Source organism: Ambystoma mexicanum, chromosome 1p (assembly GCF_040938575.1).
Source record: "Ambystoma mexicanum isolate Mex_15411 chromosome 1p, UKY_AmexF1_1, whole genome shotgun sequence".
In the NCBI taxonomy this organism is placed as follows: Eukaryota; Metazoa; Chordata; class Amphibia; order Caudata; family Ambystomatidae; genus Ambystoma; species Ambystoma mexicanum.
This window is the reverse complement of record NC_090921.1, coordinates 439,706,427-439,734,268: the sequence shown is the minus strand read 5'-3', so window position 1 is coordinate 439,734,268 and position 27,842 is coordinate 439,706,427. Positions and strand designations below refer to the sequence as shown.

The 27,842-nt window shown below is 43.4% G+C and overlaps 1 protein-coding gene across 1 annotated transcript in view; it reads left to right on the top strand.

Annotated features, from left to right (window-relative positions):
• Positions 1–27,842, top strand: part of LOC138572406 (uncharacterized) — a 606,109-nt gene that overhangs the window by 189,594 nt on the left and 388,673 nt on the right. The window contains exons 9-10 of the mRNA XM_069649265.1: positions 22,180–22,287; positions 23,680–23,790. Of these exons, the coding sequence (XP_069505366.1) occupies positions 22,180–22,287; positions 23,680–23,790 (219 nt within the window). The remainder of the gene's footprint in view (positions 1–22,179; positions 22,288–23,679; positions 23,791–27,842) is intronic.

The window sequence follows — 27,842 nt, the reverse complement described above, 5'->3', positions numbered from 1 at the left end:
TGTCACACGGGTGCAATTTCCGTGTACTTGGAGGCTTTATCAGGTTAGAAACATAGCCTATACTGCTGTGTAGGAAGGAAAAGGATATTGTTTAGTGGCTAAATTGGTGTTTTTGCCTGGTGCTTAAAAATGATTTGGAGTGAAGTGCCCTTCTTGTGTAAAAAGGAGAACCACGGACGGTTGAGCTAAGTACTGACCGCAGGCAAAATGTCTATGGTAATTATTATGGCTGTGAAATATTGGGTGCCTGAGCGGGCTCGAAAGTGTGTTAAATTGTGATTTCCATGGCCATTGTGAATTTAAGACCGGAATTTAATGGTGCAGAACCCGAAAAATCCAGTAAAGCGTGAGGAAAGTTCATGTCTATACTGTCTATTGTTGGTTGTACGTTGTTGTGGTAGTAGTTTGGGATAGGGCCTGCCATCTGATTAGGTGCTCGTGGTGCGGTGGTGGTTTGGTCTAAAGTAGGCCAAACAGAAGGGTAGCTTTTTGGTTTAAGCGAAATAATTGCGGTGCGGTTCTGTATTAGCGATAGACAGTCTAGTATTTAACTCTAACAAAGTGATTGTCTGGTCATGGCGGGCTCGATTTCTTACCTGAAAAAGGAGCGTGAGGCGGATGAATGAACGTCTGCCTTGCGAGTTCGGAAACCAAATGATTACTTTGGAAGAGGCGCGTAGTGTAAATATAAAAATGGCCGGTATGAGGCATGCGTAATGGCGACATTAATGGGGACGCTATGATTGAAAAGGGGAGCGCGCATGCGTCGTAAGGTGGTTTGCACGCATGTGCGATGGGGCTGGGATAAGGACACAGGTAGGAATTGGTGTAGAAAGCAAATGACAGCCGTGGTGGCAGAATACAGAACTAAAAAGTTTCTCCACATGGCTCAACAGTCAAAATTCCTGCATCAAGTTCACAATTCAGGCAGATAAACACTCTATTCTGTTTCTAGACCTCACAGTCTGCAAAACCACCACCAACATCTACAGGAAACCAACTGCCAAAATACACTTCTGCAATTTAAGAGTTTCCACCCGCCCAGTCTCAACGAAAACCTCCCATTTGGCCAATTTCTGCGCCTAAGGCGTAACTGTACAAAAAGAGAAGATTTCGAATCAACCAGCAGTGAACTTACCACAAGACTTAAAGAAAGAGGCTACCCCAACGACACGATCCGTCAAGCCAGAAAACGAGCAAAAAACAGAAGCAGAGAATCATGCCTTGAACCTACCCCACGAGAGCCTTGCAAGGACAAAATCACCTGTGTCACTACCTTTGCACCACTAAGTAATCAAATAAAGAAAACCATACTCAAACATTGGAAAATTCTTCAAACAGATTCATTTAAACCTACCAAACCCCGTTTCGCATTCAAACAGAGTAGAAATCTCAAAGATCGATTGGTAAACACCTATACGGAACCCACCAAGCTAAAAGAACAACTCACCCTGTGGAATCTACCTGCCGTCCAAGGACATTTTAAATGCGGCTCATGCTCAGTTTGTTCTTTAACAAAAAACATGAAATCCATTGATCTAAACGGAAAGAATTGGAATTTTGAGTCCTTCAAAAACTGTAAAAGCAAATGGACAGTATACGCAATTCAATGCCCCTGCAATTTGTTTTACATCGGCAAATGCAAGAGAGAAGTTAGACAACGCATTTGTGAACATCGCTCATGCATCAAAAATGCTGTTCCAGACAAACCAATGGTGGCACACTTCCAAGAGAAACACCACACTCACAATGACATTTCTGATTTGTTCTAGAAATAGCCAGAAACCCATTCAGAGGTGGCGATAGAGACCTCTCACTTCGAAAGCTAGAGCAGAAATGGATTTTCCGCCTCGATTCTGTCAAACAGGCCCTTAATATAGCCATTGAATGGAATCTATTCTTCAAATAAATCTCTATTTGTAGCCCTACATGTCGTATGGTTCTTACTACATGCCTTGTGAAGTATTTCAACAACAGGCCACATGCCTCCTGCCACCAGCCTGAACACCCTCATTAGAAATTATGAGTCATGAAAGAACGTGTTTTTTGTCCTTTCAAACAATAATTCCTATTTTAATGATCTAATCATGTATCTTGAACAAAGATGTTTCTTGCCTTCTTTCTGCATGATGAGACCAAAGCCTGATTATTTAACATATACCACTCTCTCAAATGTATGTTTAACCAGAATAATCTGTCAAAATAACTATCTATGCTTTTTGCTTTATGCTTTTTGCTCCAACAGACTGTCCATGTTAATCAGTCACACTAACATTAATACATGAAGTCAACCATGTTCTGCCACCATGGCTGTCATTTGCATTCTACACCAATACCTACCAGTGTCCTTATCCCAGCCCCATCGCACATGCGTGCAAACCACCTTACGACTCATGCGCGCTCCCCTTTTCAATCATAGCGTCCCCATTAATGTCGCCATTACGCATGCGCCATACCGGCCATTTTTGTATTTACACTACGCGCCTCTTCCAAAGTAATCATTTGGTTTCCGGACTCGCAAGGCAGACGTTCATTCATCCGCCTCACGCTCCTTTTTCAGGTAAGAAATCGAGCCCGCCATGACCCGACAATCACTTTGTTAGAGTTAAATACTAGACTGTCTATCGCTAATACAGAACCGCACCGCGATTACTTCACTTAAACCAAAAAGATACCCTTCTGTTTGGCCTACTTTAGCCCAAACCACCACCGCACCGCGAGCACATACCTAATCAGATGGCAGGCCCTAGCCCAAACTACTACCACAACAACGTACACCCAACAATAGACAGTACAGACATGAACTTTCCTCACGCTTTACTGGTTTTTTAGGGTTCTGTACCATTAAATTCCGGTCTTATATTCCCAAGGGCCACAGAAATCACAATTTAACACACTTTCGTGCCCGCTCTGGCACCCAGTATTTCACTGCCATAATAATTACCATAGACATTTTGCCTGCAGTCAGTACTTAGCTCAACCGTCCGTGGTTCTCCTTTTTACACAATAAGGGCGCTTCACTTCAAATCGTTTTTAAGCACCAGGCAAAACCACCAATTTAGCCACTAAACAGTATCCTTTTCCTTCCTACACAGCGGCATAGGCTATGTTTCTAACCTGATAAAGCCTCCAAGTACACGGAAATTGCACCCGTGAGACAAAACAATTCTAAATTGGACCGCATACCATCAACTAAGGTATGCAAAACTCTCGTTATTCGATCCATTATGTATGATCTCTCATACCATCCAGGCGCATTCATTGCCCCCCTTTTCCTATTGTAGATTACCTCCACGGACACCAGATCAATCTAATTGTCTCCCTGAATTCAGTTCAACCGTTGACAGAACATAGGTAGGTTTCCTATAGTGCAGCACTCTTTTCATACGGATTCCTCTGTGTGGTCACACTATTTCCTCTTGACATACTCTCCTCTCCCTCCCTCCCAATAGGCGTTCCCAACAACGTCCTGATGAAAGTTCGAACCCTTCATCTGTGAACATTATCTACTCAGTGAAGATTGAATACCCCCCGAACCAGAAACACCTATAACAATGTGTCGACCACTATGACATACTACCAATCTGATTGTAGTATTTGAAATCCACAATATATGATACTAATGTGGGATGTTTTTATCCATGCATCCGAGCCCTACCTCAAAACTGTGCAGTACTGACATGGAAAACATCATGATGGCCAGAGATTCCCAGAAAATGCACAGGGAAATGCATGAAGAATAGGCTGCCACTCATTTTTGCCGATGTTATGGGCACAGAAGGGCACTGCCTAAAACCACCATTGGACTACCCACACAGTAGTCTGAAACCATTGGGAATGGCAATGCTGATTGCCAAAAGCAACCTAGAATTGTGGGGAATTAATTTTCTTAAATCCCAAAAATGGGTGCATTACTAGTACTCACCACTATCAGAAAGCTGGCGTTTTAAAACAACACCAGACTTTTTTTTTTGTGTAAAACTGAATAGATGAACCCAAAGCAGGCCAAAGAAAGACTTACTGAGAGGTGGATACAATCTAAAGTTATATTCTGAAGTTCCTTGAAGGTTTATAACAAGATTGGCTGAGTTGTGGATTTCAGCAGTTTAAGTAAATTTGGACTGAAAGACACTAAAAATCTGAATGTTTAAAAGAAATGAGTGACCTACTTTTGAGTGTCACATAGGTTGCAATTGTTTAAATGTCATAGTTTTAAACTTAGAATCAGCATTCTAGCTGCATATGTAAAAATGGTTAATTTTATTTGAATGCAGAAAACTGGGTAACTAAAAGTGACATTAGCTGGGGCCTGGCTTAAGGAACTGAATTCTGCCCACCAGCTACCCCCGACAGGAGATGAGACTTGCACAACAGCTGTGTTCCAAGGCCTATCTGCCTTTTGCTGCTCCCACCAAAAGGGATATGACACTTCTCTGATTGAATTACCTGGGCTCTGCAGGAAATTGAACAAAGCCCTGTCCTGACTCAGGCAAATGTTTTATTATGGGGGCCGTAAAAGTAGCTTCCTCCTGGAAGGAAAGGGGAGGAGCACTGCCTGTGAGAGCAATCTGGCTTGGCAGAACTGGAAAAACCAGAAATTCAACCTTGTGCTGGGGGGAAACCACACCCCTTTGGGGCCAGAACATAACTCTAAAAAGATGGATCATTCATAGAGCAGACTTGTGAAAATTATTTAAATGATACCATAATTCTTGTGATTTTTCTGCCCACATTTTAAGAGGTTTTTAGAACCGGTGGTATGATCTGGGGGCAAGCTAGCAGTTAAGAGAGTATTACTTAAAATGTATGCATGTTAAAAATCTGACACTTTATCAAGTAATGTCCATACTCCTTGCGCACATGTATATAAATTTGGGGTAATGTCCGATATTACGAAACCAGTTAAAAAGTGCAAATGTTGCCATTTCTGAATGCAAGCTCCCAGGAAGAGCAGATTTGGACAGGGTATACCTCCTGTGATATGTGATGGGTGCATGTAATTTTAAACAAATGTGTACCTGTGCAAATATGTCTTTTGGGTCAAAATATAGATTGTGTGTAATTTGACAGGGGTGGGTTCTCTGTACCATAAACAGACCTCATCATGATGACACTTCATTTCATTCCCCCAATCAAGGGGAAGAGGATGAAGTGGCCAATGACAAGTGGAGAGGGGTAGAGCCTAGTGATGCTGCACACACACCCATTTTCAAAACACATAAAAGCAGACAGTCAGGACAGATAGGGACATTCAATTCCAGTTGCTGCAACGCGCTCCGCCGGACCACATAACATCCAGAAGATACTAGATTCAACACTTAGACTTTAAAACTCCAAAGAACTTGATTCAGAACTCAAAGCAAGGGCCTAAACCCACAAACTGAGAACTCTTCTCAGTGGGCCTCAGCATCCAGCAAACCTAACAGCGATAGCAGCATCCAGGAGCCGGGCAGATCAGCGCTGGGTCCAGAGAAAGCTGTGCAGAAAGATCCAGAAGCAGTGCTGTACCCAGAGAAAGCAGAGCGGAGCTGACCCAGACCGCTGTTCGCAGAACTAGAGAGGAGACCGTCCGTGGCGAGTGAAGAAAACCTGACCAGATCCGTGGCGAGGCCCATTCTATTTCTAAATATATTGTGAGTACCTAGCAGAACTGTGCAGAACCAATCTCTTAGTTAAAATAATCTAATTCAATCTATTTTAATCTAACCAGAACTGTCTCCTAACTGTCACCTGTCATTTTGCAAAACTGTCACCTGTCATTTTCTAGTTGCTAGCTGTCACTTGTCTTTTTGAACTTTAAAATTTCAAATCTGAAAAACGACCTTTACCATATCGCTCATATCTCCGTGACCGTTTGTCTTAGCGACTTGCAGTAACTTTCCTCTGAAAGCTGGGAATCTTGGCTTTTCAACGAACCTAGAACCGCATTCCTACTCCCGATACGTTTGCCGCAATCGCGAAAAACGCACTCGCGAGTTTTACCGCGATTTGCAAATTTCTCCACGTGTGAAAACAGCAGATTCTTTACTTTCCTTGCTAAAAATTCGTTTGCCTCGTAAGAACCATCCCTGAATCATTGCTAGAGTGAGCCTGGACTAATATTAACTTGACACCACTCATCCTGAACCTCTAGAGGGAATTAAAAGCATTTTAGCATATTTTTCACTTCATTGCCAGCACATATAAAAGCATTTTGGGCCTGTGTTTCAAACTTCTGTAGTCTAAGCTTGCTGGGGTGAACTGAATTACATTTGATTGCATTTCTGAGAACTGTGTGCTTTCCTTCCATTTCCTTGCATTGCATAAAGGGGGGGAGTGGATTGCCAGAGAAAAGTGATTACATTGTTTTGTTGAAATCATATTGAGTATTTTCTATATTGCATTTTCATTCAACGTTACATCCATCTGAACTTATATAAAGCATTCTCTACCACCTTATTCTTCTGTTCCTATTCACAAGTGTGCTAGTGCCAGACTATCCATTATTGATTACTGCTCAGATTCAGTGTGATATTCAATTGTTAATTTATTATAAAGCGTGATATATATATATATATATTGTTTAAATTATCAAATAAACCTTTAAACTTGTAAAACAGAACTACTTCTTGGCTCAGTGGGGTCAGGGGGATTCCAAGAGAGGGGTGTTATATAGGGGTAGTCATCCAGAACGCATGAACTGGACATAAAGATATATCAATAAGGGTTTCCATTCAGTATCCCAGACTAGGCATTGACTTAGCTGTAGTGTTGAATTGAATCCTCTTACACTAACCCTCACATACCAAACTGTGATGTAACAACAGTTTTGTACTTATTACTATTTCCATTTTTCGTGTGCTTTTGTTACAAGCCAAACTAGGCTTACATGTGATCTTTCATTTTAAACTGTGTTTTCTTTACTATGAATTGTATATTCTATATGTATGTCTGAATAAACCAAAACTTCTTTCTATTTCTATATATATATTTTTTGTGACTTTCGACAGCCAGCAATTACAAACTAGACTCCTGCCTTTTGGAAACCTATCGTAGTTAACACAGTGAAATAGGGGTAGCTTATGACTCTCTCTTCTCCCAGTAATGTTGGCAAGAAATCTTGTTCCTATCTGATTTGTGCATAACACTGGATTCCAGTGCTTTGTCAGAAGAATTGATCCGCCAACATTATTTTCATTCACAAAGTGATACTTAAGTTGTACAATAAGGTTATGCATTGGTGTGGGCAATATAGCAGTAGGAAGGACAAACAATAACTTGTAGACCAGGGGTCAGAGCATTGACTACATGTATGTCTCAGCTCACTGAATGAACTTTCGTTCCTCCAACAGCTAAAAGATGTCCCAAAGTAATTCTCAAGGGGGGAGCAGGTACATGCAATTCAGCACAAGACAATCTTGTGCATACCACGGGGTTAGGGTGTAAGCCCACATGGTATTTGACATTTGGAATAAAGTGGAGGGAGCTTGTGGGGGAGGCACACTAGGAAAAGGAAGTGTGTTTTTCTAAAGGAAGTGTGTTTTTCTATATGTAGAATCTAATACAACACATTATTCCACACTGTACAATCAGTAAGGCAAAAGGGCACAAACAGCTTCAAAAACTGCAATACACCATATTAAAGGCCAACAACAAATGGAGAAACTTCCTCCAAACTCCTAGAAACACTGTGTTCCAAAGCGGCAGAATCCCACCAAACACCCCCAGGTGTGAGCCTGCCTCGTGCAACATCTTCCCTCACAGTTTAGCAAAACCCACAGAGCATCAGGCAGTTATCTGTTCTTCCTTTCAGGGATTTGTGGTCTTCAGTTGGCTGAACAAGCTTGCTCAATCACCCAAGAGACCTCTTATTGACTAGACAACCAGATTGATAAACCTGTTAGTCATCAGATCTGCATCTCCCGATTGGACAATGAACCATCACATGAGACCCAGAAGCACGGCGCAAGTTAATCTGGGATTCTTCAGTGATGTGATTGATTTGATTTAGGATTTATAATGTGCATATCCACCTGAAACCAAGCACAAACCTGCATCTAGGCACAGATATTACATTCCTTTGCCACTTAAGACAATACCACAGAGAACAAGAATCATTGGAACAAATATGTTTTCAAATGTTTCCAGAAAAGAGTGATAGAAGGTATGTTCCGTAGTTCAGCTGGAAATGCATTCCAAAGACAAGGGCCCCCCGTAGAGAAACATTGATCACCCAGAGAAACGCAATGAGAAGGAGGAACAGCCAACAGGTTTTTGCCAGTTCAGCGTAGAGCTTGAGATGGCTGATAGAGCTTTATTTTTGAAGTCAGGTAGCTAGGTGCCGTTCTTTGAATGCAATTGTGTATTAAGCACAGCAATTTAATTTCAATCTTTTTCCGAACAGGCAACCAATGCAGTTTCCTTTGGTACATGGAGATGGGAACCTTTTTTGGCAGATTGTGTACCAGTCTGAAAGGGCTATTCTGGGCCACCGGGAGTCGTTGTCATTGGCTCTCTGCTGCTGTGGTGCTCCCAAAAGAAGAGTTGCTGGAGTTTACCATTGTCTCCACAACCACAGCACGGCTCGGAAATGAATGGATTTTAAGAGCCTAAATTCATAGTAGACAGATTTAACAACTTCTGAAACATAAGCGTTGCGGGCCAAAATGCCTAACATATGCAGCCCAGATTTCTTACCTTAGAAGAGAAGGATGTAGCCAAATGGAAAATGGCAGGACAAAGATTAGTGGCATAATGGTTCCTGAGGAGATTTTTTGAGCTGAACACTATGACTCGGTTTAAGAGGGATTAAGTTGGAGATTACTCTTGAGCATCCAACTTTTAATAGCATTGGCACAAGCTAAAATACGTTCTGTCGCTGCCAGCACAGATTTTAATCTTAAGTAAATTGGCATATCATCCGCACAAGAAAGATAGTTCAGTTCAAGCTTGGAAAAGATGTCCAATATCGAGGACAGCGAGGTCCCCTGTGGCACTCCACATAGGGCATGGATATCATCCGAGTAAAATCCTCTAAGTTTAACTACTTGAGTCCGATTTTCTAAGATGGAGGAGAACCTTGTCAGTCCACCCTATGAAACCTGGGCAACCTCCGAAAGCCTGATCAACAGTTGTCCAAAATCTTCCATATTGAAGGCCGGTGATAACTCGAGCATGATCAAAATGCTCAGATCACCTTCATTGGCGGCCCTTAAAATATCATCCCACACAGCCACCAGAGCTGTCTCAGTCCTGTGACCGGGTCTAAACCCAGAATGGTTTTGAATGTCAATAATGGAATATTCTTCCAGATAGTTCTGCAGCCGTGTGGCAGCAATCTTTTACAGAATCTTAGAAGGTCATGGCAACCCAGCAATTGGATGATAGTTTGCCAGAACCTGGTGGTCCAGTGTTGATCCTTTTAACAGAGGTGTAAGAAAGGAGTTATTTAGTTCTTGCTGTACATTTCCCTGTACTAGAGCTGCATTCACAAACTCCTTCAGAAAATGTTTGGAAAACGGATCAGGTTGCACTGCAAGATAAAGAGGAATAGGTTGGTAGTCATGGTTCATTGGTTTAAGTTTTCAAATCAGGACTTCGATATCTTCTGAGTCTGTGGGTAGGAATGAAAAAGAAGACGCTAGGGGAGTAGGCATTATTGAAGAATCCTGGATCTGGGTGGGCATTGGTGCATTGATTCATTGTGAGTCGATGTTCTTACGAATGGAATTGACTTTATTATAAAAGAAAAAATTGAACTAATTTACCAGAGTACAAGAGGTAGGTAGCCCAAATGATCCCCATGCAGGTGATGTAAGATTTTAATTACGGCAATTAATTCCTTATAACAGTATTTTGAAGAATCCATTTGTCTTTGGAGGAACTGAGATTTTGCCAATTCAATTACCTGTTCGTATGCTGCAAGTGCCGGCAAGAGGATATATCTTTGGTTTTCATCCAAATTTTCTCTTTCTTGCAGTACTTTTGCTTTAAATCTTTTAAAGAGTCTGAAAACCAAGGATTGTTTTTGTTTTTACTTTTGCTTTCCAGGGTGCTCTTGCATCCCAACACTTCTTCAGCTATATCATGTTAATCTGATAGTATTTTTCACAGTCTTTTTCGTCATAGAATGGTATTAGTTCTGCAGTTAGTTGAGGTCCTGTAATGGCATCAAGATCTTTCTTACTACGGGAAAAGATAATATTTACCGGGATGATGTTCAATGGGCCTGCATGGTCGATAGAGATGGAAAATACCACAACCAAGTGGTCTGACCATGTGACTGCCAGATAAGACCATATTCAGGCAGTGTCCAAAAATAAGGCTGATGTGGTTAACAATGATAAATCATGAGCCACCAATATTTCATTAAGCCTTGCCCACTCATTGTTGTTGGGAGCATTACATCAGACATTAAAATCACCAAGGATCAACAGTCTGGAGCACTTTAAAGCTTCAGAGCAAAGATACAGGTCTGATTTCTCAAAAGAAAGAACCAATAGAACCTGGCGGTCGGTAACATAGAAGTACTCGCATGGACTAATTTTTATGAGGTGGATAAAGTGCAGGCAAAAACCTGGGATTACTCATTACCCATCCTATTTTAAACTCTGGACATTTAATTTGATATTGCAAGTGCTGTTCTAAAAATGATAGCAACCCCCCCTCATAACCCTCTTTTCTGAACTCCCGATTTTCACATTTTATCAAAACACCAGAAGGGACAGTTAAATGAAACTGTGAAACTTGAGTTTACACAAAACCACGTTTCCGTTATAAAGAGACAGTATACATTCAATGAAATAATCAAGTCTTTCAGAGCCACTGCATTTTTTACAGTGGACCTAGCATTAATTAATGCTCCTTGCAGACAGAGGTTATGATTATATCCGATAACACTTTCAGTCGAGTACAGTGTGTTCCTAGATTTGTCAATACCCGACTGTCTAAGTTTATTCAGAGTACGTAAGTTAATAAAGCTCAGAGAATCGCTCAGCCTCATCAGGGATTCACACGTATACATATTTGCCCAATATAAAAGGCACATGTTATAATTGATTGAATTTAACAAAGCTATACCTAGTCACTGTGTTTACACAGTAGTTAACAGCACCCCACCTTTGCCCCTTGATTCTAACCGTGGCAGTTCTACTTTCTCGGGCAGTCAGCCGTGCCGACCGTCGATCAGCTCAAATAGGCTTGTGTCAGCGCTTTGCGTTGATGCAGCCAGTTACAACCTGTGTCACTCTAGGATTCTGTCAAACTTGAACACAAGCGCTAATCCTTATGGGGATTGAAGTCTGACCAGCACGACTCGTGCGGGGCCAGTCCCCCACTGCCCTTGATATGTTTGAGGTAAGTAAACCAGTGAAGTACATAAAAAATACTTTTCCCTGTAAAATTCAGCATGCCGCGAATTACAAACACAACTTTTAAGAGTTTCTACAATTCATTACATTTTAAGAAAAGTGACTAAAAACACTATTCAAATATGATTAAATCAATATGATTAACGTGCTAGCCTTTTTAGTGGCGCAAGGCAACTTCAACAGGAATCCCGACACAATAGATCGGGCTGCCTGTTGCTGCACGGACGACGGCCAGTTATGGCCTGTGTTGCTCTAGGATAGCATCAAACGGGCGCGCAAGCGCTAATCATTATGGGGATTGAAGTATGTCCAGTACGACTCGTGCTTGGTGTTGGATCCGGCCTCCGCGGCTCTGTGTGCGGGGAGACCGGATGACTAGTGGTACCAGGCCGCGCGGCCTCTGTGTCGCAGCTCCAGCTGAAGCGAAGAAACCAAGCAGCACACCATGCGTAGGTTGGCCCGGAACTGCCTCCCATGCTCGTGGGCAGGGCTTTTATTAGAACGCCCTGCATCACCGCGTAGCGGGACGCAGGGCGGATGCAACATTCCTCCTTTATTTCAAACAAGATTAACGATAAACACAAATACTATGAACTTCAATTCAAAACAAATATTCAACTGTTCATATCCAAGGACCCTTCTTGCTCCCAGTCCACAGGGGGCTGACTACCATACATAGTCTTTGAGCCTGGCGGGCGGTCTCGTGGCAGTTCTCAAACTATATCGCCCTCCTCTGGGGCTAACCCCCGCTGTCCCATTGGGTGGATCACCTTCTCTGTCAGGCTCCCCCAGGTCCAGCTCGCTCCACTGCTCCCACGTCCTGTCACCCGCTGCTGCTCATCCTGGAGGGGCGCGGGCTCTTCTTCATTGGACTGAGATTCTTCATCTTCCTGGTGGCCCTCGCCATCAGTCCACAGATTGCGTGGCACCGCCTTGAACCACGACGCATTTCTTGCCACCTGGCGGCGTCCTCTCATTACCGTCACCATGGTCCCTTGCTTGCCACTGACGGTCCATGGGAGCTTGTTGTATCTGGTGTCCAGTTTTGACTTTGTTGGGTTTCACAGCATGACCACTTGGTCGCCCACTCGGTGGTCGGACGGTCTCGCCCTCCTCTTGACACTCATGTGTGCGTTGGCGCTCGTTCTCCTCCTTTCCGTGCACTCCTCATCAACTTCGTCCGGGGTCTTGCTGGGGTGATGTGGAATCGAGGATTTTATAACTGTGCCAAACATGAGGTCAGCTGGCGGGACGCCCGTCGTGCTGTGAGGGGTGACCCGGTAGTTCCGCAGAAAACGGTATAGGTCAATCTTCCACGGGCTGGCGTTCGCCTTTGCCACTCTTAGTACTTTGTTTAGGGTCCTCATGAAACGTTCTACATTGCCGTTCGCCTGGGGCCACCTCGGCATGGTGTGATGGTACTTTACGTTCAGTTCGTGAAAATACTGTTTGAATTCCTCCCCTGTGAAGGGGGGACCATTGTCGCTCTTGATGGTGGTGGGTAAGCCATGTGTTGCAAACATTTTCTCCATGGCAGGGATGACCACCTCCGCTGCTGTGGATTCCACTATTTCGACCTCAGGGTACCGGGAGTGGTCCTCAATGGCCACCAGGAGGTAGAGGCCTTCCCGTAGTGTGCAGAAATCGATGCTGATGGCCTCCCACCAGCCACAACCATGTTCCGCTGACTGTATGGGTTCGGGTTCAGGCGGGGCCCCGGTTATTTGGCAGGGTAGGCATGTACTTATCAGCTTTTCAACTTTCTCGTCAATCTGTGGGAACCACACCCGGTGCCTGATCCGAGCTTTTGTCCCTGCCATCCCTTGATGTCCTTTGTGGGCCAGTGCCACTGTTCTATCTTGTATGCTCAGTGGGATGACAATCCGATTACCCCTAAGCAGCAGTCCACTCTCTGTGATCGACAGGTCTTGTCTGATGGTGAACATCCCGGAGAGAAAAACCTTCGCTTCCACTGTCCTGTTGTGGGTGTTTTTCATGAATGTCTTCCAGTCGCCTGAGATGATGGCGTCCTTCCCTAGGTCGCAGCATGCGTCTTTGTGGGTCTCAGACTCGATGTCCTCGATGCTGACAGCCTTTGGCCTCATGGCTCGCACCACCTGGCATATGTGCTCCTCGGTCTCTTCGGCCACTTGGACTTCTTGTGAGTTTGCCGCAAGGGTGCCTTGAGAGGAAGTCCGCCGGGTGGTGATCCTTGCCGGTGGGTGTGACGACGTACCCATAAAGATGGGTAATAGGGGTTTGTGATCTGTGATCGCCGTGAATCTCCGTCAATAGAGGTATAGATGAAAATGACGACACCCGCATAGCACGACAATGGCCTCCTTCTCGATATGAGAGTACCGCTGTTCTGTCATCGTGAGAGCGCTTGATGCTTATGCGATGGGCCTCTTCTCCCCCTCCTTGGTGACCTGCATAAGGATGGCCCCTAGCCCTGCAGGGCTCGCATCCACGAACAGTTCCGTCGGGAGCTCGGTGTCATAGTACGCCATTTTCGTGTCGACGGACAGGGACTCCTTAATGCTTTCGAAGGCCTCCTGGCACTCCTGCCCCCATTCCCATTTGGCGTTTAGTTTGGTCAGTTCGCATAGGGGCTCCGAGAGAGTTGCCAGATTTCGGATGAACCTACCGCAGTAGGTGGCCATGCCCAGGAAGCTGCGTACTTCAGTGGGTGTCATTGGAGGGCTTGTCGCTTGAATGTCTGCAACCTTCTGGGGTCAGGGGAGATGCCTGTACTGCTGAATTTGTACCCAAAAAATGTGATTTTAGATTTGAGAAACTCGCACTTTTCCTTATGTATGGTTAATCCAGCGTCTTCTAGCCTGCCCAGTAGGGTCTGAAGCCTCTTGAGATGTTCTTCCCTGTCAGGAGCGTGAATCAGGATATCGTCGGTCACGTTGAGGACACCCGGTATGTCCCGATGACTTCTTGGATGGTTTGTTGGAAAACTTCAGCCGCTGACGATATCCCAAAACTCAGGGGTTTGTACCTCTGCAGCCCCAGATGTGTTGAGAAGGTCGTGATGTAGCGAGAGTCTCTGTGAAGTTTTAACTGGTGGTACCCCGCCTTCAGATCAACTTTGGAGAACACTCGCAACCCTGTAAGGTCATCCACGATTTCGTCGAGCGTGGGTGTGATGTGGCGCTCCCTCTTGATGGCGGTGTTCGGGAGACGCATGTCTATGCAAATCCGGACTTTGCTGGGCTGTTTGGGCTTTCTTGTTACTACCATCGGGGAGACACATGGTGTAGGCCCAGTCACCTCCTCTATTATGCCGGCTTCTTCCAACGCTTTGAGTTCTTTCTCCACTTGTTCTCGCATGTGAAATGGTGTTCTCCTGTGTCTCACTGCTTTCGGTTGTACGGATTCATCAATGTGAAGTCTGATGGTCTTCCCTTTTAGACACCCTATCCCCTTTTGCAGTTTGGGGTAGTGCTTTAAAATGTTCTCGACTTCTTGCACTTCATCGACTTGGCAGATGAACTTGACCAAACCCAGATCCTCCGCCACGTCCCCACTCAAAAGGCATTTGATCCCCGCCTTCACGACGTAGATTTTTTACCATAGCCTGTTTTCACCGTGGACTAGAGTGGTGCGGAATCTGCCGACGACTGGTAGGGGCTTCCTGCTGCCGTACGCAAACAGCAGTGTGTCTGTGTCCTTCAGATCCGGTTGTGGTCGTAACGTCTGGAACATGCTTGTGGGCATGACGTTAACGGAGGCTCCTGTGTCGATGGTCATCCATACTTGCTTATTTTGAAGGGTGACACTAGGTAGACCTTCCTCCCTTTTCTCCCTTGTTCCTTACCGGCATCATGTTGTGTGCCTGAGACATCATCGCCCTCTTCCTTGGTCGAAGAGTTGGCCGCTTCGACTTGCCTTGCGCTGACCTGCTTCTTCTTTTTGGTCCCGCTCTTTTCTTGAGGGTTCTCTGAGGGCTGTGCGATGGTGCCCTCTGACCAGCATACCTTCGCATAGTGGTCCTTCCTACCACATGCCCCGCATGTTGTTCCTTGCGCGAGGCAGTTTCGCCGTCCATGTCGCGGTCCACCACACCATCCACACTCTGTGGGACCCGGGACACGTGGTTGCCACCTGTTTTGAGCATAGCTGCCACCAGCCTCGTCTCTCGTGAATTGTCTGTTGGTGACATGGGGCACCATGGCTGTGGTGAGGGCAGGTTGCAGTTTGTGTAGTGTTGCCCCCATGTTGGCAGCCCTGGTGTGTGCCAGTTCTCTTTGTCGACCCAATTCCAGAATCCGTTGGAGGGAGATGCCTTTCTCACCAAGTACCATCCGTCTCAGTTTTTCCGATTGTATGCCATTGATGAGTTGCCTCTGGATTTCTTTTTCAACGTTTGTGAATTCACAGGACATGGCTAACTTCCTCAGCCATGTGTGGTATGCGTCCAGTGTTTCTTCTTCTGCCTGAATGGTGGTGCAGAATATGAAGGTCTCATAGTCCGGGTTTAATTGGGGGAGCAAGTGCGCCGTCAGGGCATCTTTTGCACTTTGGTGTGCGTCCTGGCCATCATCAACGTTTAGAGAGTACCTCATCCCCCACGTTTAGCAGCAGGTGCGACCTCATCTTTCTGGCCTTTGTTATGTCCTTGCATTCCATCGCCATTTCGAATTTCTGGATCCATAGCTGCCACCTGGGGCCGACGGATGACGGGTCTGTGAAGGGGTCGAACGGCTGGATCAATCCTGAGGAACTTCTTTGTGGGCGAGGCTGTGGTAATGACATCGACAGGTTTGCCGTCAATCTCGATGGTGTGCCGGGTCTGGGGGTGGATGTCCCGGTCGCCATGCTGTGGTTCGCTTGCCTTCCCCTTGGTGCAGGTCCCTGGGAAATCCCTTCGATCGTTCACATGGGCAGCAGTAGCGAGATCCGGCACTCACCACGTGTACTTGTGCCGACCTAGCCAATGTGGATCAGCCTTGGGCCTCCTCCGACGTTCCTGGAGCTTCTGACCCCTGGGAGGCAGATGGAGATTCCTGGCGCCTCCACGTCTTGGTGAGCTGCCCTTGTGAGTTGTGCCAGGTTTATGCAGGTGGGGGACGTTTACCCCTGCTGAAGAAGAGAAAAAAAAACATGTTTTTTTTTGTGAGTGGGGGTTCACGTGCGTGTCCCCCCCACCGGGTGTCCAAAAATTGAATTGCAACGGCCGTGAGCCATCTGGAGGCTGTCGAGCGCCGAGCGCGTGTGTCTGACGTAGTTCACCTCGTCGCCATTGTTGGATCTGGTTTCCGGGGAGACCGGATGACTAGTGGTACCAGGCCGCGCGGCCTCTGTGTTGCAGCTCCAGCTGGAGCGAAGAAACCACACAGCACACCATGCGTAGGTTGGCCCGAAACTGCCTCCCATGCTCGGGGCTTTTATTAGAACGCCCTGCGTCACCGCTTAGCGTAGCGGGACGCAGGGCAGATGCAACACTTGGCTAGTCCCCCACCATCCTTGATACGTTTGGCGTAAGTAAAACACCAGTGAAGTGCATACAAAATACTTTGCCCTGTAATGTCCAGCATGCAGCGAATTACAAACACAATTTTAAAGCGTTTCTACAATTTATGAAATTTTAAGAAAAAAGACTTGCAAGGCAACTTCAACAGCAGTCCCGACCCAGTAGATCGTCAGTGCCAAAAATGCAATAGTGACACAATTTAATTAAAATATTCATCCTATACCGCATATCCATACATGTACAAACATTTACAATTTGAGATAGCAGATACAAAATACAAGACATGCCCATTAACCTAGACGATGATTTAACAAAATATTCCACTAACCTGGCCATGTTTGCATTAAATAACCGATGTTTGAGAATCCTGTATTTTTGATACCTCCATTTTCAAACTTAGAGACATTTAATGGCTGATTCATGGAATTATTTGCGCCGAAAAATGGCGATTTGTGTGCCATTCTGCCCGCAAATCCCTGTTTAACAAATGGGGATTTGCGGGTAGATTGGCGCACAAATCACTGTTTTTCGGCGCAAAAATTCCATGAATCAGCCCCTTAGTTTGTATGCTAAGTGCACTGAGGTCACCACCAGTGGAGTTGAAGATCTCTGCTCTAGAACCATATGCTGCCTATGATATGGTGTTCTGTACAATCTGCTTCCACTGGTCATCCACAGTCAAAGTCTATCCCTTCTAAGGTGGTCATTTTGTACTGATTAGAGCATAACATGAAATCGTACGAGTGGCTTTATGCTTTCATTTTGTGCTTCATTTCATTTTTGGGCCTTCCCAAGGCAGACATACTAGGGCAGCAAAGAGGAGTAAGCATTGCCACTTCGTTTTTCTTCTCCATCCTGGTCGAGCATCTGGTTTCACGACAGCATGAGATTTTGATGCAGGCATAAAACCAAAGTATTTCTATAAAAAGTGCCTTGCATTCTCCCCTGGTGTATAGCAGGCGGATTCCATAGGATTCCATTATAAAACCCCACCTGCAAAGCGTAATTTGTAGGTAGCGCTTTATTTCTCACAAATCTAAGTAAAAGTGAAGCACAAAGGAGATTTCGCCTTTTTTATTCACTATGAAAAAATTGCATGCAGGGCACCAGCAGCACACTAGGGCAAGCCTTGGAGGTGCCCTGCATGCAATAATGCACCTAGCAATTACCCCATTTATGTCACTCCTTTCTAGGCGATAGAGCAGACAGGTGCCCCTTCTTCCTGTTGACCATGCAGAGTCTCTCAGGATTCCCTTTACTTTTCTTTCTTTTTGAGTTTGAAAGATTTTTTATTTGAAAAGAACAATGCATGGTAATATAATGATGAAACAGGGAAAAGGTTATATAAAGAATTGATCAAGATTGAACTAAGCATAAGCAAAGATAACAGTTGAATCAGGGCATACGTACACAACTAAATATAAATATCAAAATGTTAAACATAAAGCGAGACAAGACAGACAAAACATAGAGAAAATGGACACAAACATAAGGAAGGGGCGGAGAAGAAACAGGATAATATAATACAAATGTAAACGAAAATAATATATGATACAAAAAATATTGTGGACAAAAACGAAGGTACTTGTCCCATTTCAAATGATGTTTGCGAATTAGACAGGGGGAGGGAGAAATACATATTTCTAATCTGAATGTTACAGAGTTCTATCAAAATCTTTAATTGAAGTGATCAAGATTTTTACCAAATGGCAGAAATGGACTGAATTGCAATTAATATAAAAATGATCAAACAAGTGATAGGCATTAGTGTCGAAAGTACTCTGCAAAAGTGAACGTCCAAGGAAGAGGAATTTAAACCTAAAATGGTGCTGCATCTGAAAAATGAATGTCAGAGTTCTCCAAACATGTTCCCAATATATTCTAATAAATCTGCATTCAGCAAACATATGTTTGAATGATCCTTCTGAGTCTAGGCAGGTCCAACATTTGTCATTCTGCGCAATCGCACATGTGAAAGGTTTTGCAGGGGTAAAAACGACTCTATGATGAAAAAAGTACAAGGTTTGAATCAACATTAGAGATTTTCTTCCAAACCGAAGGCCAGTGTTTCTCCTCCTTTAATGAGATTACAGTCTTTTTGCCAAGCGATTAGTGACCCCCACTCAAGATCAGTGGATTGTTCTGCTTAGAATTTCATAAAACAATGAGGCAGAAAATTGAAATTTATGCATACAATGCAGTCTATCCTTATGATGAGAAGACGTACTCGACAATAAGGAGTCTAGATTGTCCATCAATGCATTGAAGGACGTAGAACATGTTGCTCTAAATTCATAACATTCTTTACTTTTCAGCTTTCATTAATGCATATGAGGCCCTGCTTCTGAATTTGATTTCATCAGCCATCACCAATCCCCATGTATTTGTTGATGACATATTTATATAGCAATGTATAGAGTGATTGATATTAATTCTGGCAAAAACTGGTTATCAAAAAGCTGCTGATTCCAACTGAGTTATCAAGAATGCAGCACTCTCAAAACTAGGTTGCTCAGAAATAAGGTGGGCAAGTTAACGGAATGACGAATGCTGCCGCAACTGAAGCCATTGTATGGAATGCATCATACTCAGACAAGGCTACCTGTCAGAACCGCTCCCTTTTTCTCTGGGAGCTTTCTTTAATTTACATTAATGTGAAACAATTCTACCAAGGATTCCCCAGGAACGCAGAGTCGTCATTACAGGTGTAGCGGTCAACTGGAAAATGTATTAATCCTCCATAGGATGTCTGTGATGCTGCAGCAAGACTTCTGGAATGGCTGAGTGGCAGTCCCTTCCCTGATTTTCACTGAGAGGTCTAATTAGAATTATGTATTTAGTCAGTGAATTGACTTAAATTGAACCATACACCTTTCACTTTACCAAAAATAAACATATATTAAGAAGAATTCACATATCATCCAATTAATATTCATATATTCACATATTATCGAGTTAATATTCAACAGAAATTACTATTCATAGATTCAGACATCAACTATACAATCAAGTAACATATTTACAGGAGATCATATCCCAAAATCATAAAATTGCATTTACTAGAGCAACCTGGTTGGCACTCAACAGTCTTTTCCAAAATATTAACCATTAAGTATCTTAATATTGTATAGAAAAGAACCAAAAAAGTCACTCTGCAAATTCTCAAATTTATTCCATTCTATAAACAGGCGAGGTAATGTTTCAATGTGGAATTTGGGTTTAAGAACCTGTATCACCCGTGCGCTGGTTCACTGAAGTAATGACTCTTTGTATGATTGTATACAGATTTTACAAAGAATTGCAGCAATCTTGTCGCTTTATATTTGTAGGTGATTTATTAATATTATCAGCCGACATGTGTTTCGACCCAACATGGTTCTTTTTCAAGATTGGTGTGGTGATCACAAAGCATATATTATGTTTGATGAGCTCTCTCAATAGGCTCTTGTTGTTTAAACCTGTGGGCAATTGGGCCACTGCATCAATACAACAGGAGCAGGCCTTGAAAAAGACCCATGTTGGGTTGAAACACGCCAGGTGATACCGGCTCTTCAACTGGTTCTTCAACCCAAATTCACTCTATCCTCACCAAGACAGAAGAGCAGTGTCTTGTAAGAACTCCCTCACCGGCAGCAGGTTCTACTTACTTTCATAAAATCAGTGCAGTTATCTGTGTAATCTAGTGCTCTACCCACACTGCAATCTTTCAATGTTGTTTTTATTTTTGCAAGGATTAGTTTAACTCATTAATCCCACAGATTCGTAAATTCCTAACCTATATTAAAGAAACAAGCAAGATATTGGTCATGCCACAGATCTTTACCATGCACAGTGATCACGCTGTTGACCTGAGCCAATTTTACACTGTCTGCGATTGAAGTATCTTCTGGGAGTGTTCTGAAAAAATCTGCCAATCTTCCTAGGGATTGAATTTGTATATGTATTGCTTATGTTTTGCACATCACTGTGCATCATTGCAGCCTTCAAACGCTTTCCCTTGGTGAGTGTGATAGTTATGGAAGATGTTAAAGCGGGCTGCTTTGTGGGCGAGAGGAGTGGACTATGAGAGAGAGAGCGAGAGAAGTCTACGTGTAGACAGAAGAAGAGGGAATCCAGGGGTTTCCAGCATTTCTAGACATTGCTTTTGAAGTGGGGGTGGAGTGTGACAGACTTCCAGTGGGTGGAATCACCAATTTGCTTGTGCCCTAGTGTGAGTAATGGAAAGTCCACCAATTGGTAGAGTAGCAAGTTGTTTGAGGTAACTGGCACGCCTCTACAAAGCACTGAGTTACTCTATTTTGAAGTATACTCTTTCTTTAATGGAAGGGCCAATCCAATGGTATCATGGCAGGGTAGCCAGTGATTTTAACAAATAGAAAATAAAGAATGCATTTTAAATGAAGACAAAAACAACGAAAAAATACTGATTTTTAAATAAATATATATGTGGGGGTGGGGCAAGGCATTAAAACTGGTCGGGGGGTTGGTGTAGGGTTTTAAACATGGGCAAACAAAGGATTTGTGGGGACCACCCACACAAAACAAGAATTTAATTTGTTTTTGTTTTGGTAAAATTGCATTCTTTATTTTGCAATTCGGTAAATGACATAGATCCTCATGGCAGGAGAAATGTGATCCATGTGACTCTCAACAATAATAAGAGGGCAGTGTAGCTTTGGACTCTGGAGCTTGCCGAATGATTTACGAGCAGGGTACATGACATTGCAGTGTTTGAGACAGGATAGACAAGTAATGAGGACCATGATGGTCGGGTTAGCCAGGAGTCCCCCCTGATGGCACTGCTGGTAGAGCTCCTTTTGGGCCACAGCTTTGAATTGAAGTTCAAAGAACTGGTCATTGTATGATATTGTTCCTAACTTGCAAGCTTGATGCAGTGAGGTAGGCGGGCCAGGCAAGAAGTAGAACCTCTGCCTTTGATACATGGAGGTAGAGTCATTTTTCATGCAGACTCTTGTGGGGTATGAGAGACAAGTTGCCATTTTCAGTGGACCCCAACACGTCCATGTTGTCTGACTTGACATCATTATGGCCGCTTTGTTGGTCTCGTTGTACAATTTAGTGAAGATTATTCTCATTCGTTTCTACTGCATACATGTCTATTCTCACAGCCTTACCCACTCCATTATGTAAAATTGTGGCATATCGTGATACCCTGGCATGTTAGCTCCATTCCGTACTATACAATTGCAGTTGGGCTCATAAATGCTTGTCAAGATCACGTGACACTGTCCCCATTCCTGTTTATTGTCGAATGGAATGCATCTCTCCAATCAGTGCAGCACGCTTGTGGGCGGAACTGTACACCTTGTGTTCTTCTCGCATTACTAGGGAGTGCAGCAAGCAGATGGCAACCTCGATGCACGAGCAGCACTGTCCCAGAGCAGAACGGACTATGTCTTTGGAGTTCAAGAATCATTTAAACAAAAGAGACAGCAGGTATGTCAAAAGTTAACCAGCACGATAGATTCAGTGAATAGATACATGATTGCGGGTACAGGGGGGCGCAGTGTACTGCTCTAGACACACATGACTGGATGATCATGACAAAGTTTTGCTACAGCCCTTGTTACCACTGTTTGCATCTCTGCCAAGTGTCCCAGTGTCATGCGTGACTCAATGAGCCAGTTGTGGCTTGCCACTTTCCGCGTAGACTAGTAGGCCCATACTAACAAAGAGAACATGTAAGAACAAGTCACTGAATATGAGGTCAAGACTTAGGACTGGCTCAAGGTTTGCGCGTGACTTGGGGCCACTTGGCAGCTGTGCTCTTGCTCCTTGGTAGTGCTGCAAATTCCTGTTCCCACTATTGCTCAACTCAGTGTACACAGGAGAACTAAGGACTGAGTCGGCCGTACTGGGATTGGAGACAGCACATCACATGACTATTCCCGCTCAGGCATCTTTGGTGGACCTCATTATGAGTTGGGCGGTGCGGGTTAAATGTAGCAGTATTACTGTATACCGCTGCATTACTGCACCACCCAACTATGAATTGTGCAGAAAGTTGGTGGATTCACCTCCAGCCATGAGCTGGAGGTAAATCTGACGACTTTCCACTCGATTTCTGTGCCATTACGAGCGACGGAATTACTGCTACAGTAATTCTACCGAAATTCCCTGTGGAGTCCTATGGACTCCAAATAAATGAGGAGGACTAACTCTGCCACCGCCACTTGTAATCCGGTGGTAATACCAACGGACCAAGTGGCGGTAACAGTAAATCCATTTCATGGTGTTTCAACAGATTTACCACCGAGATACCACCAAACTTGTAAAGAGGCCCAGACTGAGCTATGCTGCCAGTTTATTATAGATTTCTGAAAGTTCTGGCCTCGGAGTCAGGGTGAAACAGTATTTTACCTATAGGGAATTCTCTTCCAGATTATGTCCACAGAGGGTTCTTGTGTTCAGTCTTTATTGATCATTGTGATATTTTGGTCACCTTTCTGTGAATTACGAAAAATGATTGCATTTTAGTTAACATCAAAGTAAATTTCAATGTGATATTTCCTAACGCCTTTATTACCTATCCATGCATATCACAACCAGAGATGTGTTTCTTCCTACCCTGCCCCAACCCTGACTTGCCCCTGGTGCAAAGCGGTATGTGTGGGTTCCAAATATGCACAGAGGAACACTCCTGGCTTTATGCCCAAAACCTCTAGTTGTCACACGCATCCACCTGCCCTCTGTGCCAATCAACAGCTTTCATCGTAGCAAACTGGTTGTCAGGTCAGATAATCTCTTTGATCAGACATGCTCATTAAATATGCATCTTAAATGTTTTTTTGAACGAGCTTTTCATCTTCTAATATTCCTTCATGCTAGAGAGAACAATCAGAAGATGGTGGTGAATCAGAGACGAGAGAGGCATTTCCCTAAAGCAGATATTTCTACACCTAAGGATGGGGCCAATCATTGCTGGAAAGAAGAGCACAGGTATGTCATAGCCAGGCAGTCTGTGGGATTACATTGAAATCATGTTTAGATTCTTGACTGTGAAGGAAATATGCACTACCTCTTATTATCTGATACAGATACTAAGAGGTAGTGGCAATAGTGGCTGCCACTGGCCTGTGTCCACCGCTGTTTCGCTCTTTCCCTAAGATGGCTGGGCCTCAATATTCAATTTAATTTGTGAAAGAGCATTTATTTTGTCTTGGTGGCCATATTGTTTTCATTTTAAGACATCTCTTCATGCTCTGATTGCCTTCCCCTCGGAGACTGAAGAAGGTTTGAAAAATATACAATTCCTTTGCCATATTTTGGATTGGGTGCTATTAGTGATAAGCACCTTGGTTGGAATAAGGTATCGGATAGTACCAGTACCATAGTCACTAGAAAAGTCCCTTGCTTTATTTGGATGTGTTAACTTGGATTTTCAGGCTAGTAGCACTCAGTACAACCCACCAACACATTGTTTGTTCATTAATTAAAGTAAAATAAGGAGGACACAGCGAATGTGGATGTTAAATTTGAGATTCAGGGACAGCCAGTGGCAATTTCTAAAGGGCAAAAGATTCAAGGCACGGTGTCTGTCTTTTAGTTTCACACACAGATGCATTGGAGGCAGCTGGTGCTTCTATTTCTCAGCCATCAGAGCCTCTCAAAATACAAGCAGAGAATGTTCTTTCAGCACCCAATTGAGATATTGTACACAATTACAAACACAATTCTCTAATTCGCCTTTGTGTTTTATCTCTTCATAATGATCTACTTTTGACATCACAAGCTACAGATCACATTACAATGATCTATTCAGGATGTGTGTGAAGCCTTAATTAAAAGAGGTGAGGCTCACAAAAGGCAGCTGTCGCCCTAGGTGACCTAACCTCTAACCGGAGGAAAAATGCCTGTGGGCGTTGACTTGCAGACACTGCCACATTCTTAAAACAAAATACAGATCTTGGCCCTACTCCAAGAGAGGCCATCCAGCCTGAAATGCTGAATCACATTCTTTCTATATGAGAACACCAGCAACCCTGGGAACTTTTCAGCCTCCCTTTGCATTGTCAGGGTTGTCGAAAACAGACATGGGACTACATCTCAGGTTATGTTGGGTCATCAAAACTTTAATAGCAGCACTATAGTATGAACATAGACAAGAAGAACATATCATCCCCATGTAATTCCAGACTGCGTTACCATGCCCCAAATTTCACTACCCTTTATGAATTATTCTGTACAATGGTCTCAATGCAATGAATAGATAATTGCATAACCTCAAAATGGAGGATTCATGTCTTCGCCAATTAATACAACAGCTGACTGTGTAGAGCCAGGAAAACTAAGATGCTCAAGGTCAGTTTCAAATTATTGGTATTATTATTATTTAATGTTTTTAATATGTAGCACGCCCAAAGGCCTCAGTGCACAGGGAGACAAAGCCTAGTTGAGAAGAGGAATCAAGATCATACTGGGAAACAAGCAGACAAAGAGAGAAACTAATTGTTCAAATTATTAAGGTGTATTTTTATAGCTTTTTTTGAAGCTAGAAATGCTTGGAAGGTTCTCAATTTGGGGAGGAAGGGAATTCCATAGAGTTGGGGCATACACTTGGAAGCAAGTGCCACCAATGTTTTTTAATTTGTGTCTGGGTACAAAAAGTTTATTGGCTCTACTGGAGTGAAGGGTGTGCCCATTAGATGCCTTAGATAGCTGGTTCATGAGGCACTGAGGAGCCCTGTCAGCCATGCATTTATAAGTAAGAGTAAGTATTTTATGAGAGATGTAATGGCAAACTGGAAGCCGATGCAGCAATCTTCTTGAGTCTGAGATATGATCCCATGGACCGAGATTATAAACAACCCTTACTGCCCCAGCCCCATTCTAGGCTGTCTGCAGACTTTTCAGATTGGGGTTAGATGTGCCTGCAAGGAGACTATTACAGTAGGCGAGTTGAGAAGTAACAAGCACGGTAGCCTGAGAAGAGAGGTGATTGAAGGATAAATATGTTTTAATTTGTCTGAGCAGCTTATCAACATGGGCACAGGACGTCTTAACATGGCCCACATGTTGCTTCATTGTCAGCCCGGAGTCTAAGATGACACCTAGTTTTTTAATGAAGGGGATTACTGGAATGACACAGAGGGTGAAGTGGCTCTACCTAAGGTCTAACTTGTTTGTTCTCTGACTTCAGCCAACAATCATCACTTCTATTTTTTCCTTGTTAAATGCCAAGGAGTTAACTGACATCCAGTCTTTAATCACGTTGTGACTGTCATTAATGAGAGCAGAATCCATGTCAAAATCACCAAAGAGCTCAAAGAGCAGCTGGGTTGTCATAGTTGGTATATTTGATGCCGATGTTGGCCAGCTTGTCAAAAAGTGGGCGCATGCTCACACTGAACAGAAGAGGCGAGATGCAGGCGACCTGTGGAACTCCACTGGATAAAAGCTTTGGGTGGGCTTGAAATCCGCTCATGGCTACTCTTGCTGATCCGGGACCAAGTAATGAGGCAAACCAAGCAATGGTTGAATCAGAGTAGTTGATACATTTATGCAGTCTCCCTAGCAATTTCTGCCAGGTTGGCTCGCAAGTACAGCATTGCTGTTTATGTGCCATGCATTGTACGGTAACCGGCCTGACGCATACTGAGCAGGTTGTTTTTTTCCATACGTTTTTAACAAAGGGGATTACTGGAATGACATAGATGGTGAAGTGGCTCTACATAGGGTCTAACTTGTTTTGTTCTCTGACTTCAGCCAACAATCATCACCTCTGTCTAAACGTTAACATTTAAACGTTTGGGTGCTAAGGAGCATGTCAATTCTGTATGGAAAGGGAAAAATTGGAGAAGGGTAAACATCTCATGGGTTTTTGTTCAGCTCTTAACCAATTTAGAACTAAACATTTTAGTTCTTTTTTGTACAGCCATTATGATTTGTCAGGGGATTTGTCTGGGGAAAGCCTTTAATCCTGACTAATGCAGGGAGTATTGCCTTAATTCTTGCCTTACATTGATTTTTATGTTTTTCGATATTACAGATACAACTTTGATTATAGATATTGAAAAATTCTATTTTAGAAATCATTTTAGTAATTATGTAAGTTTGTCTTTGAGTGTCTTCTTTATTTGTGCTTTTATTGTTTTACTTGTTGCACTTGTTTCTTTATTATTTTTCTCTTCCATTGTAATTAATTTGTGAAAGATTTGATTTAAAAAACAAATCACAATAAAAAAATAAAAAATTAAAGATACAGTTACGTCTGCCATATGTCTGACGTACATGTGGAGGGGTTACAGTCTTTTCATTGAAAGATTTTCCATAGAAAGAATTTCCATCAAAAAATGTTCATTGAAAAGTGTTTCCATCGAAAAAATCTTTCAATTGATATTTTTCCATCGAAAATGTATATATGTGTATTTGTGTGGGCTAAAGGGTTAAAAGGTTAAATGGTTACATTTGGATAACGGGTGTTCGGGGGGACCCCCCAATTAAAAAAAAAATGAATTATTTGGGAATGGCTGTTTTAAAGGGTGAAAAACAGGGGTTTGGGTGGACCCCCCAATTTAAAAACAAAAAAAAATTGTTATACAGGTTTTCGATGGATAGTGGTACTAAACCACATTAGATGAAAAAAAAATGTAGGAAAAAATGTGAGGGAAAATCTATCAATGAAAAAAAAATTGATGGAAAGACTAGTAACCGTGTGGATGAGCGAAGGAGAAATGATACATCCCTAAGGTGTTTGACAGGTCAGTTTGTAGGATGGAGAGGAGAAGCCTCTCAGTTTCACCTGTGATTTGCGGGACCTGGGTAAGCCTGTAATCTAGTTCATTGTCATCCCATCCAAACACATTATGGTGTCAGTATATTCACTCTACAGAGTTCACAATGTAGTAAGAGGAGTCCAACAGAACAAGTGCAACTGGTTGGTTTTGATCAAAGTTTCCCTCTATTATGTCCCTCAGGAATAGGAAATAGGTTTCTGTACTCTTGTGAGTCCAGACATGCATCAAGTTCTCTTGCTGTAGGTAATGCATCTC